This window comes from Panthera tigris, chromosome B2, assembly GCF_018350195.1.
Source record: "Panthera tigris isolate Pti1 chromosome B2, P.tigris_Pti1_mat1.1, whole genome shotgun sequence".
NCBI lineage: Eukaryota > Metazoa > Chordata > Mammalia > Carnivora > Felidae > Panthera > Panthera tigris.
In genome coordinates this window covers 49,433,332-49,446,270 of record NC_056664.1, presented here as the reverse complement: position 1 = coordinate 49,446,270, position 12,939 = coordinate 49,433,332, and the positions used below count along the sequence as shown (strand labels likewise).

General features: G+C 38.5%; 1 protein-coding gene across 1 annotated transcript in view; it reads left to right on the top strand.

Moving 5' to 3' along the window:
* The window catches only part of PKHD1 (PKHD1 ciliary IPT domain containing fibrocystin/polyductin), a 475,560-nt gene that overhangs the window by 45,597 nt on the left and 417,024 nt on the right, over window positions 1–12,939 (top strand). The window contains exons 24-26 of the mRNA XM_007095512.3: window positions 124–246; window positions 2,041–2,146; window positions 2,628–2,903. Coding sequence (XP_007095574.2) covers window positions 124–246; window positions 2,041–2,146; window positions 2,628–2,903 — 505 coding nt within the window. The remainder of the gene's footprint in view (window positions 1–123; window positions 247–2,040; window positions 2,147–2,627; window positions 2,904–12,939) is intronic.

Sequence of the window (12,939 nt, the reverse complement as noted above, 5' to 3'; positions counted from 1 at the left end):
ACCTTCTAGCTATCTGGTTACCTTCAATAAAATGTGAAAAGACACTTTGTCATTACGTATAGACTTCCATTAGATTAGACTTCTGTTTTATCACAGAATTCACCAGAAATGTAACCATCTCAGGTCTCTGATGAGAATCTAACTGGAGTGAACCCTGAGGCAACCATGCGTGTGGTCTATGATGGTGGAGTTTTTCTTGGACCCATATTTGGAGACATGTTGGTTACTGCCAACCAGTGCACTCAGGTGAGAGTGGATGGCCCGCCCAAAGTACAAGTAGTAGTTTCAAGTGTCTCAGTCCCTTCCTGTTTTGTAACGTGGACCAGTTTCAAGGATCAGTTTTCCAATGCATTAAGCAGATGATTATGGCTGTCATCTTTCTATTTCCACGGTGCATGAAAAACACTCCAAAAATATAAGTTCTTTGTAAACACAGCATCCTATTATTACACTTATCGATGCTATTATTATGGTACAAAAAATGGAAGCCTCTCTGGCTACATAGGATTTATACCTCCACACAGTGGGACTGGAAAGTAAATGAGCTAAGTCAGTGTCTTTTCCTCTTTAAAATGTCTTTTTTTGGGGCACCAGATGGCTCGGTCAGTTAAGTGTCCAACTCTTGACTTTGGCTCAGGTCATGATCTCACGCCTGCGTCAAGCTCTGTGCTGACAGGGTGGAGCCTGCTTGTGATTCTCTCTCCCTCCCTCTCTGCCCCTCCCCTGCTCACGCTGTCTCAAAATAAATAATAAACAAACATTTAACAATATCTTTTTGTATTTCTCATCTGACCATATTCTTGTTATAAGTCATCTCCTTTTGAGAAAATTGTAAAATAAGAAAACTATAAAGAATAATATAACCAGTACTTCAGTATCCAAACCAAAGATTAATAGTTGCCAACATTTTGATTATATTTTGTGTGTGTTTATGAATAAAATGGGTAAAATGAAAATGTTCTTTTTTTTTAATATTTATTTTTGAGAGAGAAGAGTGGGGGAGGGGCAGAGAGAGGGGGCAGAGGATCCAAAGTCGGCTCTGTGCTGATAGCAGAGAGCCTGATACTGGGCTCGAACCCACAAGCAATGAGATCATAACCTGACCCAAAGTTGGATGCTTGACTGACTGAGCCACCCAGGCACCCCAAAACTGAAATGTTGTTTATTACCTCTGCCTTCATGCCATCCCAATATCCTTTCCCTACAGTATTATAATGTAGTGTGTGCTTTTTTTTTTTTTAAGTTTATTTTGAGAGAGAGAGAGAGAGAGAATGAACATGCGCACAAGTGGGGGAGAGATAGAGAAACAGGACCCCAAGCAGGCTGGGGGTCAAGTAGACAGAGTTCAATGCGGTGCTTGATCCCAGAAACTGTGAAACCATGACCTCAGCCAAAATCAAGAGTCTGACATTCAACCGATTGAACCACCCAGGTGCTCCTATGGTGTGTGCTTTTAATCCATGTTTTATATGTAGAGCATCCAACAAGTCCCATCTTTTTCACCTTCCTCATCTCTAAGTATTGTAGAATTCTACCAGATTAACATTAGTAACAGTGAGAGGAAAAGTCATGTAGTCTCCTACTGGGGACCTACCATTTGAGGACAAAAGACCCCAAACCAATGTCCAAGTACACTGTATTCTTCAGTAACATATCTATGTAGTATGATGGAAGGAAGGTGCCTACTTTGTTGGCATGTACCAGCAAAGAAAGGACTTTTCACAAGTATCCAGTTGAATATAATCTAGAATGATAAAAAAAAGGTCCTTGTGCAGTTTGAATTTTATTAAATTTACTACAGGGAGGAAATTTACTCAAGATTTAGCATATTGTAGAAATGTTAGATTTCAGCATACTTACCATTATTTTAAGAAAGCCTAACATGTTTGAATCATAGGGTTTGTTACTGGGAAATAGAAGAAAGAGAAGAAATGAGTCATTAAACATGTTAATTTGGGCAAATTTCACAAGTGCTTTATGAATACTCTGGAGCACATGAAATGTATACATTTGCCTTTAATTATTTTGCCTTTTTTTCAGGTGGTTGTGCACGTGAATGACATACCAGCCCATTGCTCAGGTTCCTGTTCTTTCCAGTATCTTGAAGGATCAACTCCCCAGGTCCACTCTGTGTGGTATTCCCTTGGTATGACTTGTGACTTGGTCTTGGGGTGGTCATGAACTTCAGACTCAGAGTGATTTGTTAAAGACCATGTACTTGGGAAGGGGCATCAGTTCATGGGGTGGACGTTGTGAGATGCAGCAGAAAGTATTTTTTTTGTCCAATCTAAATGCTATGGTCATGGTTTGAAATGGAATCAGGTAGAGTTTTGGTAACCTACAATGTTTTCTTTTTGTCCCTTGTTTTGAAATGTTGTTTATTTTCATTTTTTTCATTAAAAAATTGACTAGTGATCTCTTAATATTAGAGAAAATTTCAAAAGGGGGCTGTATACTGTACTGATAAATACAGATGCTTAATATTTGAGTCAGCACTCAACTCCTTGAATTTTGGGAGGGGAAGGTGAGAGGGAATGAACCTTTGATTTTAGAGACCGTTTTCTTGAATGGAGTTATATCACTGAGTGATGAGAACTTTGTTCTTTTTATCTTTTTCCTTCTTTAAGATGGTGACAAGGACCTACTAGTTTATATTTTTGGAACTAGTTTCTCTAATGACCCTCAGGCCTTGGATGTTACAGTGAACAAAACGAATTGCAGAGTTATTTTCTCAAACCAAACGAATGTGGTCTGTCAGACACGCCAGCTACCTGTTGGAATGCATCCAATCTCCATGTTGGTGAGACATTCTGGTCGTGCCATAAATGCTAGTGGTGAAGGCCTCTTCCTACACGTGGAACCAAGATTGGATGCTGTGGAACCTTCTAGAGCTGCAGAAATTGGTAATCTGGGGAGCACCCCACATTGCATCTGACTCCCTGAAGCTAACATTCTTGCCCATATGCAGGAATCTAGTCCTGTTGTGTGATAAATTCCGTATCCACTGTGATTCACAGCTTTTTGTTTTCTGCCATCAGCATTTTTTTTTTTCTAATGAGCAAAAGACTTGAGAACTTAAATGAAGTCACGTGCCACATAAAGGATCATAGTTGGCTGATGATGTCAGGCATAACTGGATTAGTCACTGAATCACTGGGACAATTTGGTCTAGTGAAAACAATACTAGTTTGGAAGTTAGGACATGTACCTGGGTTTTTGTCCTGCAAAAGTCAGATGTGTGACCTTAGGAGTTTCAGTTACTTCTATGGGATTTAGTTTCCTAATAACTTTATTAAGTACCTCTTCTGGGTAGTCACACTCCCTAAATGCCCCAAAGATGGAATTATTATCTTTATTTTTTAGAGGAGATAATGGTGGTTCTAAGAAGAGTGGCTTGCCCAAGGCTTTCCAATGGAAAGAGGTGGAGCTAAATGCAAACAGGAATGTTTAAATGCTCAGTATCCTGCTTCTTCTGTGGTGCCATTCTGTCTTAGCTATGTAGTGGGCCTAATGATGTCTAACTTACAAGCCTCCTACTTTTGTGTGAGACTAATATGAACCAACAGGTGGGAAAGGATCTTTAAAAGTAAAAAAAAAAAAAAATTGCAGATATGAAGCAGAGGCCTTATGTACACAAATATTTGTAGACTGATGTACAGTTGGATACTTGGCCAGCATGCAAAACCTACTACTATTTGAGCAGTGGGGTATACAGAGAGAAGTGGGTTTTATCAGCATTGGCCCCAAGGATTGTACATTAGTGCTATGGGAACCAAGGATCTCTCCAGGCCTTCTGAGGGGCACAACCAGTTAAAAACAACCCATCCAGATTGCAAGCATCTCAGGAATGCTCATGCTGATATGTGTTGATATAAGGTTTTTAGAACAAAACTACTTTCCTTAATGTCTAGGATTTTTGTCATTGTTTATTCTCTTGGTCAAAGAACTGTGGCTTAGAACATTTTTTTTAAAGCATCACTTCCTGGCTATAGACCCATTGCTCAAAGGAACAGCTCATTTCTAACTTTACTTTGCCTAGCACAGTGAATTATGAGGCCCACCTTACCCCCTCTCTGCACAAAAACAGAGTAAGCTTCCTTTTATTTCTTAGTGGTTTCAGGAAGGAATCAGATGATATGTGATGCTCAGGGTCGAAGATCATACTGTCTGTGAACCCAGTAATTATTGGTTTGAATTTAGGGGCTAAAATAGTTTTCTCCCTAGATTTATGAGAGGCTTTGATCTTCCTATAAAATTACATTGCAGTTCAGGTCACACAAACTTTGTTCAACTTCACCCCCCCTACCCCACCCCCTAAATTAGATTGCAGACCCCTCAAGAGCAGACATGGGACCCTGTCATGCTCGTATTCCCTATGCAGAGTGCTTTGCACAGGTAGGGTGGCCAACTGTCCTGTTTTCTTGGGACTGAGGCGTTTCCTAGAACACAAGACTTTCAGTTTAAAATGGGGTCATGGAACTCTTAGTGCTAAAACTTGAAAAATCTCAGGTGAACCGGATGAGATGTTCACCCTACCAGGGCATGCTGCACCAACAATGTGAAGGGCAGGGATTTGTCTGGAAGGATTGTACATCATCTTTCTATACTTTAGTAAAAGATGGAAAACTCAGAGAAGGGATAGTGTCTGAGGGTGCAAGTGAACTTTTAGTAAGACTAAGGGGAAAGGGAGGGAGAGAGAGAGGCTCTAGCTTCTACTTCCCTAATTGCTAATGCCTATAAACTCTCCCTATTAACCTGCCCTCTGCCTTGCCACCTACCGAGTATCCACCAGTGTCCATCAATCAGTCAACATTGTAAAACCCTGTGCTAGATGCTGAAGATCCTGGCACTCAAAGTGTGGTTCTGGACCAGCAGGATCTGCATCGTCTGGGAGCTTGTTGGAAACATAGAGTCTCAGGCTCCACCCCAGACCTCTTGAATCAATTTGCGCTTTAACAGGATCCTCAGGCAATTTCTATGAATAGTACAGCTTGAGAAAGGCTGCTATTGGGAGTTTAAAGAGAACCAGATCGAGGCCTAGCAGCAAAGAATTTATAGAATAGCCTTCCATGTAATGGATACATATGTAATGTAATCAATAACATTCTAAACTACTTGCCCATATGCAGAAGCACCCTTGAAAGGTTTTTTGAGGTAAATCTTGGCTTCCCCTATGTACTTCTTTGGCCCATTTCTGTGCTGAGATAGAGTTACCTTCTCGGTAGGTATGGATCCTTGTGAGGCACCTCAACTTTCAAAGGGAGTGGCACAGTCTCCCCTCCTCTGCAACTTGTTATTATTAATGCCCACAGTAACAATGATAACAACAATTGATTTAGCTCTTATTCTTTGCCAGGCATTACTAGTGCTGGGGATACAGTCAGCTGACAAAATGACCTTTGGAGGAATGACCTGCTGGTGCTAGACGATGGAGAAATGGATGAAGTCAAGGAATGAGTCCTGGGGAAATGTCAGAGAAGAGAATTCTAGACAGAACACCAAATGATAAAGTCTTAAGTCAGAATGAGCTCACTTTCTTCTGAGAGAAGCAAGGAAGTCACTGTGGCTGGCATAGCTGGACCAAGGGAGAGGGGTAGGAGGTGACTAGGAGCAGGTCAGATGGCTCTAGGGACAATGAAAGGTTATTGGCTGTGTGAGATGTGGGCCACTGGAGGATTTCAGTGGAAAAAGTGGCATGATCTGACGTAGGCTGCCATGTGAGAATATTCTGTGGGGAGGCAAAGGTGGAACCAGGGACACCAATTAGGACACTACTGCAGTCATCCAGGGGTGAGACAGTGTTGGGCTGGACCAGGGCAGTATATCTTAGAAATATATAGAGCTACCCTGGCGGGGGCAGGGGGGGGGGACTCTCTTTTTGGCTCAGGTCATCTTCTTTTTGAAATTAAACACATTGAGATATAATTTCCATGCCATAAAATTCACTTCTTAAAAGTGTAAAGTTTGGCGGTTTTCTGTATTCATGTATCACAAAGTTGTGCAATATCACCACTATGTAATTCCAAGAACATTTTCATCACCTTGAAAGACATCTGTCCATTAGGAGTCACTCCCTGTTTTGCCCCTCTACTGATCCCTGGAAACCACTAATCTATTTTCTGTCTCAACAGATTTGTTTTTCTGGACATTCCATATAAGTAGAATCACAATACCTGACCTTTTGTGTCTGGCTTCTCTACAGAGCATGTTTCCAAGATTCATCTATGTTGTAGCATGTATCAGTATTTCATTCCATTTTATGGCTAAAGAACATTCCATTGTATAGATATACCATATTTGTTTATCTCTTCATCTCTTGGTAGACGTTTGAGGTGTTTGCACTTTGTGGCTATTACATACAATGCTTCTATGAATGTGTGTGTACAAGGTTTTATGTGGATGTGCATTTTCAGTTCTCTTGGTATATACTTAGAAGTGGAATTGCTGGGCCACATAGTAACTTTATGTTTAACTTCTTGAGAAACTGCTAAGCTGTTTCCAAAATGGCTGCATGATATTTCATTCCCACCAGCAGATAGAGAACCTCTTGTTCTCTATCTTTGTGATTGATGAGTACCAGTAGTGTTCTGCTTGGTTTATTTATATTTTGTGTATCTATCATAGGTTTTGGGTTTGTGGTTACCATGAGGTTCATATGTAAACATCCTAAGTAAATAACAGTCGATATTAATTTGGTCATTTCAGTTCAAACACATTGTTTTTTTTAAAATATATAATTTAGCTTATATATACGTATGTATAATATATAATTTAACTTATGTAAGTTAGCTAACATATAGTGTATACAGTGTGCTCTTGGCTTTGGGAGTAGACTCATCACTTACATACAACACCCAGTGCTCATCCCAACAAGTGCCCTTCTTAATGCCCATCACATTTTCCCCACCCCATCAAACTTCAGTTCTCTGTATTTAAGAGTCTCTTATGGTTTGCCTCCTTGTTTGTAACTATTTTTTTTTCTTTTCCTTCCCCCTTGGTCTCCTGTTAAGTTTCTCTACTTCCACATATGAGTGAAAACCTATATCTGTTTTTCTCTGACTTATTTCACTTAGCATAGTACCCTCCAGTTCCATCTATGTTGTTGCAAATGGCAAGATTTCATTCTTTTTCATTGCCGGGTCGTTTTCCATTGTGTATATATACCACTTCTTTATCCATTCATCAGTGGATAGACATCCCAAAGCATGATAGATGGTTCCCCATCCCTTCACTTTCTTTCTTTTAATTTAATTTAATTTAATTTAATTTAATTTAATTTAATTTATTTTTGAGAGAGAGAGAGAGAGAGAGACAGAGTGCAAATGGGGGAGGGGCAGAGAGAGAGGAAGACATGGAATCTGAAGCAGGCTCCAGAGCACAGAGCCTGACACGGGGCCTGAACCCACAGACTGCAAGATCATGACCTGAGTGGAACTCAGATGCTTAACTGACTGAGCCACCCAGGCACCCTGCCATCCCTTCATTTTCAATCTTCAGGTATCCTCAAGTCTAAAATGAGTCTCTTGTAGGCAGCATATAGATGTATCTTTTTTTTTTTTTTGGCATCCATTCTGATGCCCTGTGTCTTTTGATTGGTGCATTTAGTCCTTTTACATTTACAGAACTTATTGAAATATATGGATTTAGTGTCTTTGTGTTATCTGTAAGTTTCAGGCTTGTGGTGATGTCTTTGGTCATTTGGAGTCTTTGCTGCTTTCCACACACAAAGTCCCCTTTAGGATCTCCTGCAGGGATGGTTTAGTGGTCATGAACTCCTTTAGTTATTGTTTGTCTTTGAAAGTCTTTCTCTCTCATTCTATTCTGAATAACAGCCTTGCTGGATAAAGGATTCTTGGCTGCATCTTTTTCCTAGTCAGCACTCAGAATATTTCCTGCCACTGCCTTCTGGCCTGCCAAGTTTCAGTGGACAGGTCTGCTACTACCCTTATGTGTCTACCCTTGTAGGTTAAGGCCCATTTGTCCATAGCTGCTTTCAGAATTCTCTTTGTATTTTGCGTTTCAGTATGATATGTCGTGGTGTTGACCTGTTTTTGTTGATTTTGAAGGGAGTTCTCTGAATTCAAACACATTCTTAAAAAAAGACAGTTTATGTGCTGTCATATTTCACATCTTTTTATTCATATATTTATAACTAATTATGGCCATTCTTTTTCCGCTTAAGTCCCTTTCACATTTCTTGTAAGGCTTGTTTAGTGGTCAGAAACTCCTTTATCCTTTGTTTGGGAAAATTTTTATCCTTCAAATCTGAATGATAACCTTGCTGGGTAGAGTATTCACGTGTGTAAGGTTTTTTTCTTTCAGCACTTTGACTATATATGCCACTTCCTTCTGGCCTGCAGAATTTCTACTGAAAAATCCACTGATAGTCTCATAGTTTTTCTCTTGTAGTAATTTTTTGTTTCTTTCTTGCTGCTTTTAGGATTTACTCTTTGTCTTTAACCTTTGATATTTTAATTATTATGGGCCATGGTGTGGACCTCTTTGGGTTCACTTTGTTTGTAATTCTCCTTGTTTCATGGACTTAGATGTCTATTTCCTCCTCAGATTTGGGAAGTTTTCAGTTATTGTTTCTTCAAATAAGTTATCTGTACGTTTCTCTTTCTTCTTCTTCTGGGACCCTTGTAATGTGAATGTTTGTTCACTTGCTGTTGTCTAAGAAACATCTTAATGTGTTCTCATTGTTTAAAATTCTCTTTTGTTTTTGCTGTTCAGCTTGTGTGCTTTCCATCAGTCTGTCTTCCAGATTGCTGACACATTCTTCATCTTCTAAACTACTGTTGATTCCCTCTAGTATGTCTTTTATTTCAGTTATATTTTTCAACTCTCTTTTTTAAAAAATATATTTTATCTCTTTATTGAAGCTCTCACTGAGTTCTTCCATTCTTTTCTCCAGCCCCATGAGTATTTTAACAATCATTACTTTAAATTCTTTATCTGGCATATTGCTTCTCTCTGTTTCATTTAATTTTTTAGTGAGGTTTTTTTCTTGTTCTTTATTTTGGAGCATATTCCTCTGTCTTATTATGTTGCTTAACTTTCTGTGTTTTTTTCTATAGATTAGGCAAAATGCTACTTCTCCTAAAGTTTAGGAGTGTAGTTGGGTATGGTGACCCCTATGTAGTCTGTGTGTGCTTGGTGACTTTTACTGTCTAGAGTTGTGGCAGTGTATGCTGGTTACTCTTTAAAAATTTTTTTTTTTACATTTATTTATTTTTGAGAGAGAGAGAGAGGCTGAGAACAAGTGGGGGAGGGGCAGAGAGAGAATGAGACACAGAATTTCAAGCAGGCTCCAGGCTCTGAGGTGTCAGCACAGAGCCTGACATGGGGCTCAAACCCACGAACCATGAGATCGTGACCTGAGCTGAAGTTGGATGCTTAACCGACTGAGCCACTCAGGTACCCCAATGCTAGTTCTTCTTTTTTTTTTTTAATTTTTTTTTTCAACGTTTTTTATTTATTTTTGGGACAGAGAGAGACAGAGCATGAACGGGGGAGGGGCAGAGAGAGAGGGAGACACAGAATCGGAAACAGGCTCCAGGCTCCGAGCCATCAGCCCAGAGCCTGACGTGGGGCTCGAACTCACGGACCGCGAGATCGCAACCTGGCTGAAGTCGGACGCTTAACCGACTGCGCCATCCAGGCGCCCCTAGTTATTCTTTTAAACCAGGGCTTTTTACACAACAAGTAAAGAAAAATAATAATAAAATAAAATAAAAAGACAGAAGAAAAGAAAAAAAAGGAAAAGAAAAAAAGAACTAGAAAGAACAAAACCAAAAAGAAAAATATAAAAACAAAACAAGACAAATTTAAAAAAGGTAAAAATAAAACACTACAAATTAAAACAAACAAATATCCTCAGAAATCCATGGCTTGCTTTCTGTGCCCCAGCACCACAAGGTGGACCCTTAGCTCTCTGAAGTCACAAACTCACCAACATGATGGAACATCCCTGTTATGGTATCTGAACCCTGCTCTGGTCTAGGCTTTTACAGCAGGATGGGAATGTAAACCATGTTGTTCTCCAGTCCTTTCGGTCCATATAGATTGCTGGCAGCTCCTCCACCACATGACAGAGTTCTAGTGTTGTCTCTTTTACATGCTAGTTGCTTGCTTGCTTATGTATGTATGTATGTATGTATGTATAGAATGTATGAGCAGGGGAAAGGGGCAGAGAGAGGGAGAGAGGGAGGGAGAATCTTAAGCAGTCTTCAGGCTCAGCCCAGAGCCGGACATGGGGCTTGATCCCATGATCCTGGGATCATGACCTAAGCTGAAATCAAAAGTCAGACTCTAAACCAACTGAGACACCCAGACATCCCTCTAGTTATTCTTTTAAACTTAAGGTGTTTTTGTGTGCCTAAGGACAGAGGGATCCGTTCCCAGTCCTTCAGTAATATTCTTCCCCAGAACTGTTTGCAGCATCAGGGATGGGGGTTCTTTTTGCTATCCTCTTTCCATCTCTCTTACTGTTCTCTTGCCATTCTCTTTGTCGTTGGTTGTTTAGTCATTGTTCCTTCAGCTCTCAGTTCTTCTTGAGGAGGAATTGTATTAACAGGTGTAATTTGGTACGTTCTGTGGAGGAGGTGAGTTCAGAGTCTTCCTCCATTGATATCTTGAACCAGAAACTATCATCATTGTGATTTGGGTTTGTATTTTCCTAATTACTGATGCTGAGTATCTTTATATCCTTATTAACCATTTTTATATCTTTGGAGAAATGGATGTCCTAATCCTTTGGTCATTTAAAAAAATGGGTTATTTTTCTTTTTATTGTTGAGTTATAAGAATTCTTTACATATTGTGGATAAAAGTCTCGTATCATATATATGAGCTGCAAACATTTTTTCCCATTCTGTGGGTTGTCTTATAATTTTCTTGATAGTATTCTTTGTGGCACAGAAGTTATTTTTTAATTTTTAAAAATTTTAATTCCAATGTAGTTAACATGTAGTGTTATATTATTTCAGGTGTATAATAAAATGATTGAACAATTCTATATATTACTCATTGTTCATTATGATAAGTGTACTCTTAATCCCCTTCACCTATTTCACTCATCCCCCCACCTCCCCTCTGGTAACTGTTTATTCTCTATAGTTAAGAGTCTGTTTTTTGGTTTGTCTTTTATTTCCTTTGTTTATTTGTTTCTTAAATTGCACATATGAGTGAAATAACATGGTGTTTGACTTTCTCTGACTCACTTAGTTTCCTTAGAACTATAATCTCTAGCTCCCTCCATAATGCAAATGGCAAGGTTTCATTACACACACACACACACACACACACACACACACACACACACACACACACATTGTATATATATACCACATCTTTATGCATTCATCTGTTGATGGACACTTGGGCAGCTTCCATAATTTTACTATTATAAAGAATGCTACAATAAATATAGGAGTGCATATATCCCTTCAAATTAATGTTTTTGTATTTGGGTAAATGCTCAATAGTGCAATTACAGGATTGTAGGATGGTTCTATTTTTAATTTTTGAAGAGCCACCATACTGTTTAACACAGTAGCTGCATCAGTTTGCATTCCCACCAGTAGTGCAGGAGAGTTCTGTTTTCTTCACATTATTGCCAACACTTATTTCTTGAGCTTTTGATTTTAGCCATTCTACAGGTATGAGGTGGTATCTCAATGTGGTTTTGATTTGCATTTCCCTGATGATGAGTGATGTTGAGCATTTTTTCATGTGTCTGTTGGCCATCTTTGGAGAAATGTCTGTTCATGTCTTCTGCCTTTTTTAAAATTAGATTACTTGCTTTTGGTGTTGAGTTGTATAAGCCCTTTGTATGTTTTAGATACTAACCCTTTATCAGATATATCATTTGCAAATATCTTCTCTCATTCAGTGTGTTGTTTTTTGGTTTTGTTGGTTGTTTTGCTATGTAGAAGCTTTTTATTTTGATTTAGCCCCAACAGTTTATTTTTGCTTTTGTTTTCCTTGCCTCAGGAGACAAATCTAAAAAGATGTTGCTATGACCAATATCAGATAAATTACTGCCTGTGATCTTTTCTATTATTTTTATGGTTTCAGGTCTCACATTTAAATCCTTAATTCATTTTGAGTTTATTTTTGTGTATGGTGTAAGCAAGTGGGCCGTTTCATTCTTTTGCATGTAGCTGTCCAGTTTTTCCAACACCATTTGTGGAAGAGACTATTTCCCATTGCATTTTCTTGCCTCCTTTGTTGTTGAAGATTAATTAAACATATTGTTTTGGGTTTATTTCTGGGCTCTCTATTCTGTTGCATTGGTCTATGTGTCTATTTTTGTGCCAGTACCATGCTGTTTTGATTACTACAGCTTTTAATGTAACTTGAAGTCAGAATTGTGATACCCTCAGTTTTTTTTTTTTTTCCCCAGAATTGCTTTTGGTGTTCAGGGTCTTCTATGGTCCCATACAAATGTTAGGATTATTTGTTCTAGTTCTGTGAAAAATGCTGTTGGTATTTTGATAAGGATTGCATTAAATCTGTAGATTGCTTTGGATAATATGGACATTTTAACAATATTTGTTCTCCCAAGTCATGAGCATGGAGTATCTTTCCATTTGTGTTGTCTTCAATTTCTTTCATCAGTATTTTATAGTTTTCAGAGTAAAGATCATTCGTTTATTTGGTTAAATTTATCCCTAGGTATTTTGTTATTTTGTGCAATTGTAAAAATTAAAATTAAAAAATTAAAAAATTAAAAAAAAATTTATTTCTGCCACTTCATTATTAGTATATAGAAAGGCAGTATATATAAATGATTTTATATCCTATAACTTTACTGAATTCATTTATCAGTTTTAGCAATTTTTTTTTTGGTGGAGTCTTTAGGGTTTTCTATATATAGTATTTTATCATCTGCAAATAGTGAAAAATTTATGTTGTCCTTACCATTTGGATGCCTTT